This window comes from Dermacentor albipictus, chromosome 6 (genome assembly GCF_038994185.2).
Source record: "Dermacentor albipictus isolate Rhodes 1998 colony chromosome 6, USDA_Dalb.pri_finalv2, whole genome shotgun sequence".
NCBI lineage: Eukaryota > Metazoa > Arthropoda > Arachnida > Ixodida > Ixodidae > Dermacentor > Dermacentor albipictus.
The window spans coordinates 97,414,339-97,434,307 of NC_091826.1; the positions used below are offsets into that span (position 1 = coordinate 97,414,339).

Here is a 19,969-nt window from a genome sequence, read left to right on the forward strand (position 1 = left end):
GATCGACCGTGGAAAAGCATTCCTCTCGCAACTACTAGACGAAGTACTCAGAGCCTCCGGAACCACCCACAAGACTACCTCCAGTTACCATCCGCAAACCAACGGCCTCACAGAGCGCTTTCATCGCACGCTGTCTGACATGTTAGCCATGTACATTGACCCGGATCACAGAAACTGGGACGCAATTTTACCATTCGTTACCTTTGCATATAATACCGCCGTTCAACGCACGACCGGTTACTCGCCATACTACGTTGTCTATGGTCGTTCGCCCTCTACCTGTCTTGACGTCTCTTTCTTCGCGCCAACTGTCCATCAATGTCGTTCCTCCTGCGAAGAATATGTGTCCCGCATTCTGCGTTGTCGCCAGCTCGCCCGCATCAACACCGAAGCACGGCAACAGGACGGCAAGCAGCATTACGACGCCTCTCATCGCGTCGTGTGCTTCCGCCCTGGCGAGGAAGTGCTACTCCGGACACCAGTTCGTACTCCTGGCTTGTGTGACAAGTTTCAGCTTCGCTTCATCGGCCCCTACAGAGTCTTGGAGCAGACTTCTCCAGTGAACTATCGCGTGGAACCAGTTATTGTTCCAAATGACCGCCGCTGCCGCGCCGCTGAGATTGTCCACGTTTCCCGTATGAAGCTTTTCACGAGACGTTCACCGCCCCTTTGAATTGCGGCCAGGATGGCCGCTCTCGCGCGACGGGACATTAGTGTGGGAATTTATAAGCTATATTCTGTCATCTGTACACGATCATCATCATATGGGGTTCATATGGGGTTCTTCTTCATCATCGCTTGTGGGGCTGGTTCTCGTGTGTGCTCCGTGCTGTGGGCGTGGTCGGTTCGCCTAATCTTTTGACGCGGAATAAACGCCGTGATTACTGCTGCGTCACAATATATTTAATATAGCGCCTTCGCAAAACTTGTCGGGCCCCAGCTTCTCCCCGTAAAAATGCCAACTTCCCGCCTGTGTCACCGGTCACTACTACGTGACACTATTGACACGTGCGCTTGTTTGTCTTTATCGGGTGACACGTTTCACCACCTAACAAATGTTATCGCACAGCGCAGGACGCGCCTGTATGCATCGGGAGTTTCTGGATTGTTATCAATGATTCCATTAGCTCTCTGTGACCGAACCTTGTGTAATCTTATTGCATGTGTGCGCGACGCGAATAATGTATTGTGGAAGGCACGCGGATACCAGCGATTACTTTGGAACATTCGGCGACTGATGTATAAAAGCCGACGCGCTTGACTCGCTGAATATATTTTCCATGATCGCCTACTGTATTCGCTGCTGTCACCGTCCTTAGAGTGTACCTTGTTTTTGAGGGCACAAGTTCACCCAATAAAACGCTTCTTTCATCTTTCCCAGTTTGGCTGCTTCTTTACCGTCACTACTACGTGACAATATAGTCACCTTAGGATACCCTGAAAAGTACGCGCTTAGCTTAAGGCTTTAATGAAAACAAACATTTCAGAATTATTCCCAAACCGTTCACTAACATAAACACTTCACAGCACATGTTCATCTTATTGCGTATATCTTGTTCGCCACAATTGCTTTTGCAAGGATAGTGCGCTTAATATAAGGACTCTAGACAGAGAGTACAAGCGGATTTATCAATATCTACTCAGCACCCTGATGTACAGAAAACAACAATCATTGCCCCAGTCCTCATGTAAAACATGTCCAGGCCCCCTTTTTACCTTAGAAGTTGTGGCTTTGTGCCTCATTTAATTCTATCTGTGCACGAACAGAACTCTGATCTAAATTTATCGAACTATTATAATGAGATTGAGAACTTCTGTGAAGAGATATAACTTTCCCTTCGAAGAAAACATTGCAAGAAGGCTTTTAAGCGTTAAAAAAAATATGGGGTTTTACGTGCCAAAACCACTTTCTGATTATAAGGCACGCCGTAGTGGAGGACTCCGGTAATTTCGACCACCTGGGGTTCTTTAACGTGCACATAAATCTAAGTACACGGGTGTTTTCGCATTTTTGCCCCCATAGAAATGCAGCCGCCGTGGCTGGGATTCGATCCCGCGACCTCGTGCTCAGCAGCCCAACACCATAGCCACTGAGCAACCACGGCGGGTGAACTCTTGAGCGTTACGAGACTATATTGTTTTCGTTGTACATTCTATTCGTAAATAACAGGATACTCACCAACCGATGATATGTGAATTCATGCACCGGGTTGCTGGCTTCGATGTAGATTCTCGGCAGCTTTTGAAGGTGGTCAGGAAAAAAGTAACTTTGCCCTTTCGTTTGCGCAGCAAGATTCTCAAGCTTCTGTTCAGCTTTGTCACCCATCGCCATTGCCACAACTTCGACCTTTACCGCTAACAGTTGAGGCCAGACGTCGTCAATGTAGGGCTGCTCATTCTCCACGCCGTCCGTTAAAAGAACAATAATTGCGCCTTCAGGACTCTCAGGGGAAGTATTCAAAACCTGCGCATAATAAATAGATACACTGTTCTACGGATGGTATAATAACATAGGTTTTAGCATTGTTAAAAAATCTCTAGGTACATGTGCGTTTGCGGTAACCAAACATATATATGTTAGGTTACGCGATTTTGGGTTTACACTTGCGCAATAGCCATAAAGTAATACGAAATTTGATCAACAACATATGCAGCACTTCCCGTGCAATGTTAATGCCCTGCATTACCTTTGTCGCAAACGTTTTTCCTTTCTTCGCATAATCAATATTTGCCTATGGTTTAAGACTTGCTATTGTTTGTTTGTATATATCTCCTAGAGCGAGTGTGCGGTTGTCGCGGGAAATAACGTAATGCCGCCGAGTAATTCTAATGGTCACGGATTACCTTAAGCTTCGCTCATGGCGTGGTCGAAGTGTTACGGGAATGTTGACAGGATTGAGCGTCTTTATGACGTGCTATATTCATACACTACGCATAGAGGTTCTTTGTCTACCTATGCCTTACCTAATTGGCGCAGACAAATTTGATGTATCGAAGCCGAATTCAATATTTTGACGTAAGTAAATATGTGCGAGCGGACTACGCGAAGGAAGACAAGGATATGATGCGGAAGACAACGCGCGGGTGATATGCGCCTCGGGGCTTCTTGGTGAGCGCTGAAAACTTTTTCCTATTCTTTTTTTCGCACAAGCTTCACACGCGTTCAAGGCCGCATGTGTGCGTAAGATTTGGGAATAAAGATGTTAGGACTACTGATAATTGACACTATATCCTGCAACCTAGGTCCACCTAAAACCTCCAGAAAGCGGATAAATCCACGCATCTCTTAGGCATGTAGGGCCCTTGCGGCTGTTCTTTTCGGCGATGGGGTAGCCTCACCGCCTGTTTGATTATCTGACTAATCTATGTCGAATGCTCGGTTGCAGTAGTCGGAAATCCGAGTCCTCTCCCTTTTCTTTTCCTTTTTTTTTTTAAATGACAGAGGTGTGCCTGAATTTGACCTCCTCCGGTGCACTCTATGTGCAGGTTTGGAGTGACGCCGGACGCCGGCAAAAGATGCAGAGAGCAAGTGGGGCTATAATAATCGATCTACAGGCAAATTACCAAGACCCACTAAGCTTCAGCAAAGACCTTCCCTGACCAGAATAGGAATTGGACTCACTTGTGCCGTATACGGCAAACCCCCTCCCTCATGACTCCTACAATTATCCCGTGGCTCCAAGTCCGCTGCAGCTGCGGAGCGCCTGACCAAGGCCGTGTTCAGGCCTGGAACGCAGCAGACAGTGCTAAGAATCTCTGGATCCAGACAGGCCACCAATGGAAAACGAACCTTTAACACCGAAATGCCTTTAACAACTTTAACAGCCGAAATCTGTCATTGAGGCTAGCTTAGCAGGACTCCTTGAGGAGCTACCAGATATTGTTTGGGATATGATTGGCCTTAGCGATATGACAAGAACTGGTGAGACCTATATATTACGGACTAAAGGCCATGTCCTCTGCTATACGGGACTCCCAGATAAGAAGTAATACGGGGTAGGATTAATAATTCATAAGGACATAGCCGGCAACATTGACGAATTCTACCGCATTATTGAAAGGGTAGCAGTAGTCGTAATCAAACTTAAGATGTATACATTGAAGGTAGTACAAGCCTATTCCCCAATGTCCTGTCACGATAATGATAAAGTAGATCAGTTTTACGAAGACGCTGAATAAGCGATAAAAAAACGTCTCAGTAGTCTGTAGTAATGGGCGACATCAATGCAAAAGTGGGAAAAATGCAGGCTGGTGAACAAGCAATTGGCAACAACGGCGTTGATTGTAGGAACACTGGAGGAGAGATGATGATAGAATTCGCAGAAAGTCTTAAGCTTCGAATAATGAACAAATTTTCCAGGAAGCGCAACAACAGAGAGTGAACCTGGAACGGCCCTAATGGTGAAACTAGAAACGAAACTGATTTTATATTTTCTGCTAATCCCAGCATAGTGCAGGATGTGGAAGTGATAGGTAAGGTAAAGGTGCAGTGATCATAGATTAGTGAGGGCTAGGATTCACCTCAATTTGAAGAGAGAAAAGTAAAATTGCTCCAAAAATATTTGAAAGTAGAGGCCGTAAAATTAAAACCAGACAACTTGATGCTGGTATTTGCAAACAAATATGTAGCATTGAAACAGAGAGATGAAGATGACATAGGTATAATGAATGCAACTGTAACTAAGCTGGCTACATAGGCAGCAATGCAAGTGGGATGCAAGGCACCAAGGCAACCAGTAGGCAAACTCTCTAAAGTAACAAAAGAATTAATAAACAAAGAAGAAAGAATGAAAGTGTGGAGCTCTGGAGATAATACAGAATTTGCGGAACTGTCAAAACTGATCAAGGAAGCGAAAAGAAGTGGTATTTGAAATTATAACGTGAGAAAGACTAAAGAAGCCGTAAAAAATTTACCTAACCTGAAATCAGTGAAAAGAAAACTTGGCATAGGACAAACCAAGATGTATGCTCTGAGACATGAGCAGGGTAATATCATCAACAACCTCGAATGCATCGTAAAAGAAGGTGAACGATTCTATATTGACCTTTAAAATAGCCAGACTACTCAGGATAATTCCATTCGCAACAGTAATGAACTGGATACAGAAAGTCCTGCTATTATCGATGAGGTCAGAAGGGCCTTGCAAGTCATGAAAATGGGAAGAGTGGCAGGAGGCGATAGGATAAACATCCATTTAGTCAGTGGTGGAGGTGACATAATGTTTCGTCGCATTCAACCACTTGACGTACCATCAGAACCATTCTCCCGTGTAGGTGGTGATCTTTTAGGCCCTTTTCCTTCGTCTGCTTCGGGAAACAAGCGAATTTCTGTAGCAACAGACTACGCCACCCAATATGCAATCACACAGGCTCTTCCGACAAGCTGTGCAACCGATGTCGCCGACTTCCTCCTAGAAAACGCCATCTTTCACCACGGCGCCCATCGAGAGCTCCTGACCGAGGCCACTACTTTCTTTCTAAAGTTGTCAATGACATTCTACACTCGTGCGCGACTAAACACAAACTTGCTACTGCTTACCATGCACAAACGAACGGTCTAACCGAGCGCCTTAACCGCAACCTTACAGACGTGCTGTCCATATATATCTGCGATGACCATCGCGACTGGGACGTTGCGCTGCCGTTTGTTACTTTCGCGTATAATTCGTCTCGCCATGATACCGCAGGCGTCTCTCCATTCGTCCTCTTGTTTCGCCGCGACCCTAAGTTACCTTTCTACATCGTTCTGCCTTCTAGTCTGAATTGCACATCTGAGTACGCCCATGAAGCCATCCTCAAAGCACAAGAAGCACGCCATATTGCTCGACGTCGACTTGTGGAGTTGCAGGACAATCAGCGGCGCTTATATGATGCCCGCCATCGTGACGTCCATTACACACCGGGCACCCTGGTTCTCCTTTGGTCGCCGTCGCGACGCGTTGGCCTCTCGGCGAAATTACTTTCACGCTACTCCGGCCCTTACGATGTCTTGCGTCAAGTAACTGACGTCACGTACGAAATCGCCCCTCTTGAACCAACCGTGGCTCAGCATCGTTCCGACGTGGTCCTCGTCGCGTCTCTAAAATTGTATCACTCGCCCGCCTGTGCTGCGTGAGTTCCGTTCTGTGCTGCGTGAGTGCCGACAGCCAAGGGCGCCCAACATGCCCTCGTTTTGCGCAGAATGTGGCTGTGCGAACACAGGCGGGCAAGACGATGTGATGTTTCACATGATCCCGAAGAACAAGAACCTTGTAGCGCAGTGGGTCCGTGCGGTGAGGAGAGATAATTTCGTGCCGACGAAATCAACTATGCTGTGCTCGGACCATTTCCACGACAGTGATTATCATCGGAGCTTGACAACGATGCGCGCAATCGGTATTCTAATTATATCAGCGCTACTGAAGCCCGGCGTTGTTCCGTCTATAATCTCCCTGAAGAGTAACATCTCGCCAGCTCCAAGAGCGGCCTTCGCAAAGAGGAGAAAGCATGAGGTAACGGTTTTAATGTGCACACGGGCAATGTTTTAACAGATGATCACCTGAGTATCGAACAAATGGCCTTACAGCGGCCTATGACGAAGCGAGGTGGAGTCACAGCCGGGAATATGCGCATGCGTGCAAAGTGCTTGCCGTTTTCGTCCTGTATTGCCACTCAGCTTTGTCACGGAACACTGTGCTACGGCTGTTTGTTCCGCGCTGTTTTGATGTGGTGAAATACCTGCCGGAGGTACGCTTGCGCTTTCAGTGATATTTGTTATTCTTCCTACCACGCGGTGCCTGCAGGTTAAACCGTTCAGCATTCGTGTTAAATCGCACGACATGAGGCACTACGGTAATATTTTCATGCTCGCGTTAGGGTAGTTGAACTCGGCGTGTAGAAACTTCGTACCGTAGATTTCGCACTCACAGCTTGCTACCAGCAGCGAAATGCCGCAACAACGAGCGTCGGCACAGTCGCGCCCGTGGTAAGGCGAACAGGCTTAAATAATTAAGTAACGTTGTGAGGTATTGAACTTGTCAACGTTCGACGTACTCTAGCCCAATACAGGCATCGGCGCTGGACAAAAAATGTTTTCTTGCCATGGTACCTAGAGAACAAGCTATGTATCGCGCATGGAAAATTATTATTTGAAATAATTATACTACATTACTCGTTACTTTCCTCTTAGGCTCATTGATTTGAATTACATTAGCAATTACCACTTTCAGAAAAGTAATGCTATTGCTTCAAACAGTTATTGCTTCCAAACATTCAAAGTATGAAGGGACGCCAACTTTTCTTAAAGGTACCCTACCATTGCCAACGTTTCATGCCCTCCCCCCATGTTTCTCCACGACACCTCATCACACTACCGACGTTCTGGCGCCGTACACAGCTTACTGGTGCATATTTACCGTAACTAATAAATTACATTAGCCATGAAATTATAGACACCAAATAATTCACATTGCTAAATCACTAGAACTAATCCATCACATAAATTACTAAAGAAGTATTTCAATTACTGTAAGTAATCCCACTGTTGTCATGTTTTCTGATATGCATGATATGCTGAAATTCATGACATCCATGCCTTGCACTCTTGCAGGTTCTAGCAGAGCTCCTTGAGAGCCAAGCCCCTGATGAACCTGTTCCACTACCATCACTAATCGAAGAGTTTGAAGCATCCAGTGTAGCACAGGCAGATAATCTTGAAGAGTTTGAAGTTGCTAAACACGGCACTTATGTTCGCGATCGTGTATCAACATGCAAAAAAACGCGGGACTTGAGACAAGCAGCGGCAAGGTGCCTGACATAGCGGAATCGCACCCGTGTTTGCAATCTACCGAGAAGTTAGTGCTTCAGCATTTTTCCGGCAGCAAGTTCCCAGTGACACTTTAGCACGTTTTTTTTTCTCCCGTCAATGTAACGTGCAGGTACATGAAAAAAACGTAAGTGCCAGGTGAGATTTCTATCGCACGAGAAAGTGCAAACTTTGCTCTCGCTGTTGGCACACTCAAGATCGTCGTTGCCGCCGTTGCCGCCATCGTATTGTGTATCAGATATCGGTTCGAACATGTACGGCGAAGATACAAGCTGTCCAAGCCAGCGAGAATGTTCCCTAATGCTTACAACTCAGCTGTGAAGCTAGAACAGAACAGCGTGCTCGCTCATAAGCGGCGGCGCTGACCGGCGATCCCCGGGAATGACGTCACAGCAGTTCCGACCAATCACGGGCAACAGCGGCGTTCGCGCGATGCCCTGAGGCGCTTGTTCGCGTTTTCTTGCAAGAAACAGCCGCTTGCGTTTGTTTACGCCCTTTTAAATGATATATTCGTGTTCAATGGGCTCTAAACTGTAGAATGCCGCAGAGAACTCATTTTTTCCGAAAAGTGCTTCAGCTTCTCTTTAGGGTTAGGGACTGGATTCCAAGGGAAGGGACGCGTAGCAAGAGGTGGCAGAAAGTTAGGTGGGTGCGTGAGATTGAGAAGTTTGCAGTACATGACAGGGGTGGCCGGAGAAGTATGGGAGAGGCCTTTGCCCTGCAGTGGGCGTAAACAGGCTGATGATGATGATGGTGATGACGACGATGATGATGATGGTGATGGTGATGATGATGATTACATGCCATCTAATAATCACGACTCTCGCTGAACCTGGAAAAGTGTTGGTTCGCATTCATTGATTTTGTGATCCTCGGCCGCGTCACCAACAAATCTGCAATCCATCCTGATCCATAGAAGACATCATCCATGGCTGATTCTCCACAGCCTGCCGACAAGAAGGCACATTTCTTGGTGCCTATTAGAGGCGCCACGTCAAAGACTTTTCACGCATTGCCCAGTCTCTGACATTCCTAAAAAATTACGATGTAGTTTTCAAGTGGAAAACGCTGCAAAGCATTAACACAGCTTCATCGACGCTTGGCGTCACCACCAGTGCTCGCCCACCTTGAAGACATCAACACGGACATCCAAAACGACGCCCTTAGCGCTTGGTTACTCCGTCAAAACTCTTACCGGCATTTGACGCGCGTATGAGAAGCCATAAAGCAGCAAGTATCAGTGCCCTTCCAGTCTAAAAGTAAGACGGAGTTGATTTGGTCACTGCTTGCACTAGCCGGTCACTCTCGAAAGCGGATGCCACTTTTTCAACGACAGGAAAAGAATGCCTTGCCATTATTTGGGCTATTACGAAATTGGGCCTTTAGTTTTATGATAGGCCCTTTAATTAATCGTAAGGGAGCACGATGCCTTGTGTTGCGTGGAAAATTTAGAGGACCCTCAAGATAGTTTAATTGCGCGGACAAACGGATCACAAAGACAGCATGGAACATGGACGAGTGCAGACTTGCAACTAATGTTTATGCCACAACGACCACATATAAGTAAACTCCTGACATGCACGACTGCGCGTGCACGAAAGAAAGAAAGGCAAGATTAAGGAAAAGTAAAACCTTGTATAAGGAAAACGCGACCTACCTACGCTCGTCAGTAAACCTCATCTCATTGTTGTGTAAATAAACTGAGGTGTCACTGACACATTCTTGTCCCTTCTTGCTAATATGGTACGCCTCGAGCAGCTCTCTGGCTCGGCTATCTCGGCTGTGGCACAAAATCTTTACTTCCGTCGTGATCGGCTTCCACGTGCACGCCAAGCAATGGACAGGCAGGTGCCCATTCGTTTTATTTCTAATTGACAATTCATGCTCACGCCAGCGCACACGCGCAGTGGTGTATGTCGGGGGTGTACTTATATGTGGTCGTTGTGGAATAAACATTAGTTGCAAGTGTGCGCCCGTCCATGCCCCATGCTGTCTTTGTGGTCTGTTTGTCCGCGCAGTTAAACAATGCTCGCTAATATCTACCAACTCGCCCAACAAGTTCTTCTAGACCCTCAAGACGCTTCGCACAACAGCGTCACTAACTTCTGAAATTCAACACTTCTGTTGTCTGCAACTGCACACGGAAGCAACATGACGGCCACTGCTTTTCACGCGCTCCCGTTGACGCGCTGTCGCAAGACAACGATGATGACGACGCATCTCTGGGAACAATAAGTGAGAAAGAATTCGGTGGGCGCCAGCGAGCAGACTCTGAGCTAAAAAGCCTCCACTAATACTTGGAACGCAACAGCAACGTTGTCCGTAGGGTCCTTACGTAAGATTTGTATTCGTTTTTGTTGCAAACTGTTGTCCCCATAAAGAATTCTCACCAGTGCGGGCAACTACATTCTTTTGCCCTCAGAATTGTGTGCGGAGATTCTGCATGGTTCTCATGATGATGCGACCGCTGGGCATCTTGGATTTTTTCGCATGCTATCGAGGATACAAACAAAGTAATACTGGCCACGTCTGACCACTGACATTGCCCACTACCGAAGGTCATGCCGAGACTGCCTATTGCAGAAGACACCGCAAACCAGAGCAGCGGGTTTTCTGCAGCCAATCCAGCCACGTTTCAGCCATTTTAGCAGACCGGAATAGACTTCTTGAGGTCATTTCCGGCATCAACAACTGAGAATACGTGGTTCATCGTGGCTACGGACTACGTTATCCACTACGCCGAAACTAAAGCGCTCTGCAAAGGTAGAATTTTTTGTCGAGGACATCCTGTTATGACATGCCACTCCAAAAGTCCTTATCACGTACATGAGAACTGCTTTTACGGCAAAGCTCACGAAGAATACCAGAAAGAAGAATATAAATAAATGTCGCAAAAATCAATTGCATAAACTGTGCCCACATAATTGCTGTACATAACATATGCCGCACCAAGATGGCTGTCATGCATATAATGCTACGCGTATTTAGGAAAATACGCATATGGGAAAATTTAGATTTTCCCCCTCTTTGAACACGATTATCTATTAATTACGTCAATAAGCAGTTTCCGCGCTGCCCTTTCCACAAATATTTTCACCGATTATCAACGCAGATGGCTGAAAGGATAATATGCAGCCAATGGCGAACTAAGCTCAACATCTTCAGCTAGTCCGTGAATCAAAGATGAATTTTGACGTGAAAATAATAATAATAATAATATATGGGGTTTTACGTGCCAAAACCACTTTCTGATTATGAGGCAGGCCGTAGTGGGGGACTCCGGAAATTTGGACCACCTGGGGTTCTTTAACGTGCACCTAAATCTAGGTACACGGGTATTTTCGCATTTCGCCCCCATCGAAATGCGGCCGCCATGGCCGGGATTCGATCCCGCGACCTCGTGCTCAGCAGCCTAACACCATAGCCACTGAGCAACCACGGCAGGTCACGTGAAAATAAAGCACATGAGATGAATACACACAAACTTAGCACAGGCACAAACTGAATCTGGTATCCCACGAGATGAGCTACGCATGAACGGGTGACCTTGAATGTCCAACAACGCTTGCCTAACGTTTTAGAAGTAACATTTCTGAGCATAGACAGCACTCGCAAGTGTTTGGTATGTGTGTACAAAGCTTGCAGTTGGTAGGTTTTCTCAATAAAACTATTACAAAACGTACTTGTCTGCTCAAATGCGTCAGCTTTGAGAGCGGAGATGACGGTTTGGAAACTAACCTCGCGCCCAATAAGCCGACACTTTCAAAATGTTTCCAACTTGTCAGTTTCCCAACGTACTTTTTTTTTCAAAGCTTCGTCTCGACTAATTTAGTAGCGATAATTTCTATTGCAAGCCCACTCTGCTAAATACATTCAAGAATCAACACTAACACTAACAACGATTATCGATTGAAAAGCTGCATAGATGCGGCATTGAAGGAACGCACAAAAGTTATCTGCGCGTGCTCAAACCCATCACCTATGGGCCCGGGTGGCCACTCGCGAAAGGTAAAGTTTAACATGACATTTCCTTTTTACCTAAGAGAATCAAGTGCTGACCTAAGCAACCACTGCTGCTGCGGCTGATATCGAAGCCTCCACATTAGGCAAATCTTTTCTGTGTGATGCCTGAAAGAAACTGCACCGCCTTCAAAAATCAGAGAACTCTTGCAATCGCGGCAGTACGCGAAAGCTTAAGTGGTGCTCCACCGGTCAGCAAGAGTTTATTATCAATAATCTCATTATTTCCTCTACCTGTCTTCCTACCAAACAGAGGCGTCTCTTGTACGTCGCCGTGCAAAGAAAGACAAGTCGGACGATATAGCTCGAGAAACCGATGTACTACGATTTGGATTGCATACAGCGGTCAACAAAAAGGTGTGATATTTATCATTTTCGTCCGGTGAGGTTAACTGCTAGGAATTTTGATTCTGCGTTTCGTCAGACTGCTAGCCTAGGCCAATTGTCTCCTGATCACGCACTGACAACGTACTTACGCCGCATAACACGTGCATCGTACGCACACCTTGCGTATTCCAAGAATACGTCTGAAGAAAACTGTAGTATAAACCAGTATTGAAAATACGTCATCAGTATTAAGAAAAATTGAAAGAGAAGTGGGGACCATAGCCAAGCACAAGGCTTGGCATGACACTACATGTTTCATATATATAACCAGATAGCAGAGGAAGAGAACAAAAAAAATAACGGTATGCTTAACTTTTGTGTCAAGCTACGTTGAAGTTTATTTCGAGATAGCTGGATATATTAAAACAATCTAGTCGCTGAGGTTTACGCAGGATGTTTGCACATAAACGTTGGCATAGCTAAAGTCGGCATACTCGTGTAGATTTCTAGTACTTATGTTACATGGTGCGTAAATGTTGCTAATTTGATGGATGCCTGCGGGATGGAAAACCATCGCTTGGTGAGTCGCAGCAGTTTTTACGGTCCTGGTTACATGATAGCTAAGCACGTTAGTAGTAACTTTCACGAACAAATGAGGCAGAAGAGCCATAGGACAGGACTACAGCCAAACGCCCAACACCGGCGAATACACCTCAGACCTAATGTTGCCCGAATGTTGAGCGAGCCGTGCTCAACAGGCGCGCGGTACATAGGACACAAAGCCTGAACTTCTGGCGTGTTTCGCCCGCCAAGCACAATCACACCATTTCGTGAAAACATATTGAGCACATCTTGAGTTCTCCTGTCGGCAGACTATGATTGTCACCAAGGAGGTGCCATGAATAATGTTACACCTCATTCCTGCATCCCGAAGAAAGTGCTCTGCAAGACGATGAAGACGACTATGGAGAGCTCGTTCGTGTTTCGTGCTTCTTCTGCCATCTTGGCTGTGACTTCTGTGTAAATATACTGCAAATATAATTTTTCCTAATATTTAGCTACGTCACATTTTTGGTGGATGTGCGCGGTAAAAAATCGTTACGACGGAGCTCCGCAGCGGCCGTCACTAGGATTTTTCCACAATGGCAGAAGAGGCGGCCTCTTCCTGAGCGGCGGCAACGTCAACGGTTGTCCTTGGGCAGCACTGCGATCCGCGCAAGTTTTCCGGAAACGATAACGCCGATATTTACGACTCGCTGGCCCTATACAAGCGTGCAAGGACAACCGATGGGACGATACGGTCATGCTGGGGGAATGTTATAGATTACTTACGAGGAATCGCAAATATCTGGTTCGTGAATCGCAAAGCTGAAATCAGAAGTTCGGATTCCTGCAAGCAAAAGAAGCATGATCTGTTCGGAAACGCCATTGGTCGTGCGGCCGCGACGAAGAAGGTGCTGGGGTTAATACCCAAACAAATACGGTGTCCGTAGACGTGCTGGCCCTTTGCCGCAAGGCGGAAGATGACTGGCAAATGATGACATGATGAAGTCGGCCAAAATGGGACATGTTTTAAAAGGGATAGCAAATGAAGCATTCAATCTGCTCATTTGGAAGGGCTGCAACACGCTCGACTCCATAATACGGTAATACAAGCGTTTCGAGAACGCCCAAAGACGACGCACCATTGAGGAGTATATGCGATTGCCTCCCACGACACCAACGTCGTCATACGAATACTTACCTGCCTCACTGGCACCACTCACCACCGAGCATGTCACAATGATTATCCGACGCGAAGTTTAGGCCATGTCTGCCGCTTCCAGGTGCTCCCGCACCGCTGTCTACGTCCCCGATGATACCACTTGTCGAAGCCATTGTTCGTCAGGAGCTGTCCAATGCTGGCTTGGATTATCCGTGTACAGTGGCTTCTTCACGCCATGGACTGTTTGCCCATAACCATCTCCCTGAGAGCAATCCTTACCGTTCCGAACCTCACTTCACTCAATCAGATACCACCATCAATGACGCTCCGACCATGTCATATCCAGGCTCACCATCCCCACGTGGACCCCAGTCCCGTTCGCTGCTCTCTCATTGTCAGTCATTTGGCTCGCCTTAATTCTGCCCCAAGTAGGCTCCGATTGGACTTCCGCCTGCGGAAAACTATACGATGCAGCACCAGGAGAGCACGATGAATGAACGATATTCCCGCAAAATCCTCTAACCAGGCTGCCGTCTAGATGTAACCTAATAGACGCAAAGGTGCACACATTGTTTCTCTCGTTGGCACGGGCGCACAGATATCTGTAAGTGCTCAGAGTTTCGTCATCGCTTGAAGAAGGGACTCGCACTGCCCCCATTGTCAACCATCCATGTTGCCGATGGCGGAACGCTCCCTGTCCTAGGGATGTGCTCAAGTACGTATCAGGGTCGCCGACTGCCCCGCGACAGTACTACATGCTGTGCTCATGCAGCGTTCTCATGAGCCCATCTCCGGCATAGACTTTCTATCAGTCCATCCCGCCCTGTTTGATTTTGGAAGCGGTGTGCTCCAGCTTGATCTGCCTCTTCACTCTGACGCTCCGCCCACACGTCAACTGCGTTTGTACTCTGTCGATCACGTTCGACTGGCATCACATGCTGATGTGCGTCAATTTGACTTCCATAACTTCCATTTCCGACAGGGATTACTTGTTGACTCCAATATCCAAACTTCCATTTGCCGGAAATATTACCGTTCCCTACACCCTTGTTACCATCGCTAATTACTCAGTGTCACTAGCTATCTTGAAGCTTAGCTTGTGCAAGCAAATTATACAGGTAAGTATGGCTCTGGCGAGCGTCTCTTCTGTCGATGAACATGCCGTTTATGCATTCTCTGGCGACGATTCTTCCTCTTCCGCTAACGTCATCTCGTAGTCCAGTTCAACCGATGTCAGTTCTGACAACGTAATAGTGCCTGGCCTGGTCGCAGCACACACTGCCATTATCTAACAGCTGTCGATGGCTTATCGCGACATATTTCATTTTGATAACCACCCGTTGCGTCAAACCTCCGTCGTAACTCATCGGATTCATACTGGAGACGCCACTCGCTTCCGACGACGTCCCTATAGCGTGTCCCATGCTCAGCGCACAGTCTTTCAGCGCGAGGTCGACAAGATGCTCACCAAAACCAACATTTAGAACGACAGAAAGCTGAGCTAGTTCGTAAGGATGCATTATGCAAAAAAGATTGGATTCTCCTTTAGTCTTCTCTCACCAGATCCTGCATGCACAAAATGAGCGCCAGTTTTAATGTGCAGGTCCGGCGCCTACTGGAAGCAGGTTATCCTACTGTAGCAGAGGCCACTATGGCTGAGCGCCTAAAGAAGTCGGTTTCGAGGGGGGCGGACTTGATGACAGAAAGCAGTAATAGCAAAAAAAGAGGAGTGGCTATTCCGTACATTCATTCAGTGTCGCACAGACTTAAAAAAGGTGCAAGTAGCTATGATTTTAATGTTGCTTTAACTGCTCCCAATGAACTAGGTAAGATATGCGCTGCCGTACAGAGGAAAAAGGAGCAGGTAAAAGGCAACAAGAAAAGAACAGATATTTGTCCAGTGAAGCACAATAAGAACAACACGTTTACTGACTGTCATATGGGTGTGGTTTATAAAATTCCTCTTAGATGTGGCTAGTTCTGCGTAAGGCAAACGGGATGGTGTATCAATCAGAGGCTAATGGAACATAAAAGGTCGCTAACCGGTTGATCGCCGTCTAATATTTCCCTACATTGCCAAGATTGCAACTGCACTCCAGAGTTAGATAAATGGGCGATATTGTACAGGTATAAGAATGAAGATAGGCGTCTTACGGTAGAGGCATGGCATATCTATAATGATGGAAGTGCATGCGTGAGTCAGCCCTCGATTACTTTACGTGAGGAAGGTATTAAGTGCCTTAACAGTAATCTCTCACGTAGACCGGCACATGTACCCGAGTGACACGTGGTGATATCATTCCTGAGCTTGCGCAGGTGAGTTTTGTGTCTTCCTTCTTTTTTCGCCTTAGTGCTCCCTTCAGTTGATAGTCGGCGTTTGTCTTGTCTACTTCTCTACTCCTGTGTCCTGTCTGCACGCCTCACCTTTTTGCTTTCCAAAGCCGTCACTGAACGTTCATGTAGTATCTGGGCATCACCGGTCGACTACCGGCACTTGAACAATGTCACACGTAAGGATGTTTACCCACTACCGCAGACTGGTGACGCCCTCCACTTTAATCACGGGTATACCTACTTATCATCCACCGATCTCTCCTCTGTCGGTGACCTGTATCGCGAAAAGACCGCATTCGATAAATCCGCAGGTATTTTCAATTTAACGTTATGCCCTTTAGCCTATGTAAAAAGCCTCTTCTGCGTTTGTAAGAATGGACTTGCGGCTTTGTAGCTACAAAGCGTCGGCATGCGTCTGTTTTCAAGATGATGTGATCATTTTTCCATCAAAATTTTCGAGCCACCTGACAAGCCCATGGGCAGAGCTTGGTGTTTTCCGACGTTCTGGCCTTCAGTTGACCTCTTCGAATGCAGTTTCGGCCATCGTGAAGTTACTGTCCTAGGCAATCTTGCGATTTCTTTCGGCGTCCAAACTCATCCAGAGAAAATTCGTGTCATGAAAGAGTTCCTTGTGCCGCGTTCAGCCAAAGACGTCCGGAGCATTGTACGCTTGTTTTCTTACTTCTGACGTTTTGCAAAGAACTTCACCGACAATGCCCGTCAGCTAACACAGCTTCTGGAGAAGAAAAGTTCATTTAATGGTGTCCTCAACATGCCACTGTATTCGAAAAGCTCACTTTATTGCTTCCTACTCCTCCCATCTTGGTGCATTTTGACCCCCACCGTGTACACATGTACGAACGGGCGCCAGCGGACACGGCATCGTCGCTATCCTTGCATACCAGAAACAAGGCTTAGACCGCGTAATCGCTTACCTCTCTCGACTCCACGCCCCTTAGGCGTCCAGGTTCTTCATCACTGAACGCGAATGCATTTCGCTAGTTTGGGCAGCCTCAAAATTTCGACAGCCCTTGTTTGGCCATCACGTCAGCATTGGACACTACCTATATCACCGCACTAGATTTCGCACCTGCGTCATCGCCATCTCCGACTTGAGTGATATACGCAATGTCTCAGTGATGCAAACTTGCCGTTTATCATCGATCCTCTACGCTCTAATCGCTCCGACGCGTCCCTGCCCCTGTTCGTAATCCGCAACAATATGCTCTGTCATCGCAATACCAATTCCAACGTTCCCGAGCTCTGCTCGTAGTGCCTACGACCCCCCGTTCTACTCGTCTCCACCAGCTCCACGATGTCCCAACAGCTGGCCACGTCGAATTATCCCGTACATACGACCGTGTGGGGCGTTGACTCCTTTCCCCAGGCCTTTACCGTTTAGTGTTCCGGTACGCTTCTGGTGGCGAGTTCTGCCAACGTCGCATGCGTTCGTCCTTGCACCCTGCCCGCCCACTTCATCATATCGACATTCCAAGCAGTCCGTCTTACCGCATGGGCCTTGATCTCGATATGCCATTTCCAACTTCCTTGTGGGGAACAAGTAGATCGTCATAGCTACTGACTGCATGACACGGCACGCCATCACACCGGCACTGCCGACCAGTTGCGCCACGAACGTTGCTGACCTCCTTCTTCCCGACATAATCCTAAACCACGGCGCTCCATGGCAGCTGCTCTAAAATTGTGGTCGCTCTTTTCTTTCACACGTTGTCGACAGCAATATTCGCTATTGTTCCACACCTCACAAGCTAACCACCGCCTACCATCCGCATACTAACGGACTTACAGAACGCCCTAACCGCAACCTGATCACGATGCTATCCATGTGCGTTTGGGCAGACCACCGTGATTGCGACAAGGTTTCCTGTATGTGACATTCGCGTACAGCTCGTTCCGCCACGATAACGCTGCTTTTCCCTCTTTTATCTCTTGTTTGGCGGCGTCATCACGTTGCCCTTTGAGACACTACCGCCATCATCTCCGCAAGCTGTTACAGAATATGCTCGCGACGCTAATGCTCGTTCTCAAACGGGTCGTAACCTCGTCCGTGACCACCGCGCTGCCTGGCAGCTGACTCAAAAGGCCCGTTACGGTAGCCAGCACAAAGCCGTAGACATAAACCCAGTGTCCTTAGTCCTTCTTTGGACCCCTTGCCGCCTTTTCAGCCTGTCATTGAAACTTCTTTCCCAATACTCCGGGCCCTCCAAGGCTTTACCTTTTAAGTTTTACTTCTCCAACTACCCCGGTCATGTACTAATTGTGGCCATGTTGTGCCTGCAAACTTCTTAATCTCATCCACCCACCTAACTTCCTGCCGCCCCCTGCTGCGCTTCACTTCCCTTGGAACCCAGTCCGTAACCCGTAATGACCATTGGTTATTTGCCCTCCTCATTACATCTCCTGCCCATGTCCATTTATATTTCTTGATTCCAACTAAGATGTCATACCTCGAGTTTGTTCCATCATCCAATCTGCTCATTTCTTATCCCTTAACGTTGCATCCATCATTCTGCTTTCCATAGCTCGTGGCGTCGTCCTCAATTTAAGTAGAAGCCTTTTCGTTAACCTCTTAGGTTTCTGCCCCGTAGGTGAGTACTGGTAAGACACAGCTGTTGTACGCTTTTCTCTTGAGGGATAATGGCAACCTGCTGTTCATTATCTGAGAATTCCTGCCAAAACCACCCCAGCCGATTCTTATTCTTCTGATTATTTCGGTTTCATGATCCGGATCCTCGGTCACTATACCTGCCCTAAGCAGATGTATTCGCTTACCGCTTTCAGTGCATCGCTACCTATCATAACCTGCTTTTTTCTTCCGAGACTGCTAAAGATTACTTTAGTTTCCTGCAGAATAATTTTTAGACCCACCCCTCTGCTTTGCGTCTCCAGGTCAATGAGCATGCATTGCAATAGGTCCCCTGAGTTACTAAGCAAAGCAATATCATCAGTGAATCTCAAGTTAATAAGGTATTCTCTGTTAACTCTTATCCGCACTTCTTCACAATCCAGCTCTCTGTATACCTCCTGTAAATGTGCTCTGAATAGCATTGGACAGATCCTATCTCCCTACTTGATTCCTTTAATTATTTGGATTTTGTTGCTTTCTTTATGGAGGACTACGGTGGCTGTGGAGCCGATAGATATCTTTCAGTATTTTTACATATGTCTCGTCTACACTTTGATTCCGCACTGCCTCCATGGCTGCTGGGGTTTCGACTGAATCAAACGCTTTCACGTAATCAATGAAAACTATTAATAAGGGTTGGTTATTTTCCGCACATTTCTCTATCACCTGATTGATAGTGTAAATAGGGTCTATTGTTGAGTAGGCTTTATGAAATCCTGCTTGGTCCTTTGGTTGACACAAGTCTAATGTGTTCCGGATTCTATTTGCGATTACCTTAGTAAATACTTTGTAGGCAATGTACAGTAAGCTGATCGTTCTACAATTTTTCAAGTGTTTGGCGTCCCCTTCATTATGGATTAAGATTACCTTGGTGTTCTTCAAAGATTCTGGTGCGCTCGTGGTCATGAGGCATTGCGTATACAGGGTGGCCAGTTTTTCTAGAACAATCTACCTACCATCCTTCAAGAGACCTTCTGTTACCTGATCCTCCCCAGTTGCTTTCTCCCTTTGCATAGCTCCCAAGGCGCTCTTTACATCTGCCGGCGTCACTTGTGGGATGTCAAATTCCTCTAGACGATTCTCTTTTCCCTTATCGTCGTTGGTGCCACTGGAACAAAACATCTGAACAAAA

At 46.9% G+C, this 19,969-nt stretch overlaps 1 protein-coding gene across 4 annotated transcripts in view; it reads right to left on the reverse strand.

Annotated features, from left to right (window-relative positions):
* LOC135907506 (calcium-activated chloride channel regulator 1-like) overlaps nucleotides 1-19,969 on the reverse strand; it is a 157,528-nt gene that overhangs the window by 72,565 nt on the left and 64,994 nt on the right. For all 4 annotated transcript variants that reach the window (XM_070520905.1, XM_070520906.1, XM_070520904.1 and 1 more), the window contains one exon: nucleotides 2,180-2,464. In XM_070520905.1, the coding sequence (XP_070377006.1) occupies nucleotides 2,180-2,464 (285 nt within the window). The remainder of the gene's footprint in view (nucleotides 1-2,179; nucleotides 2,465-19,969) is intronic.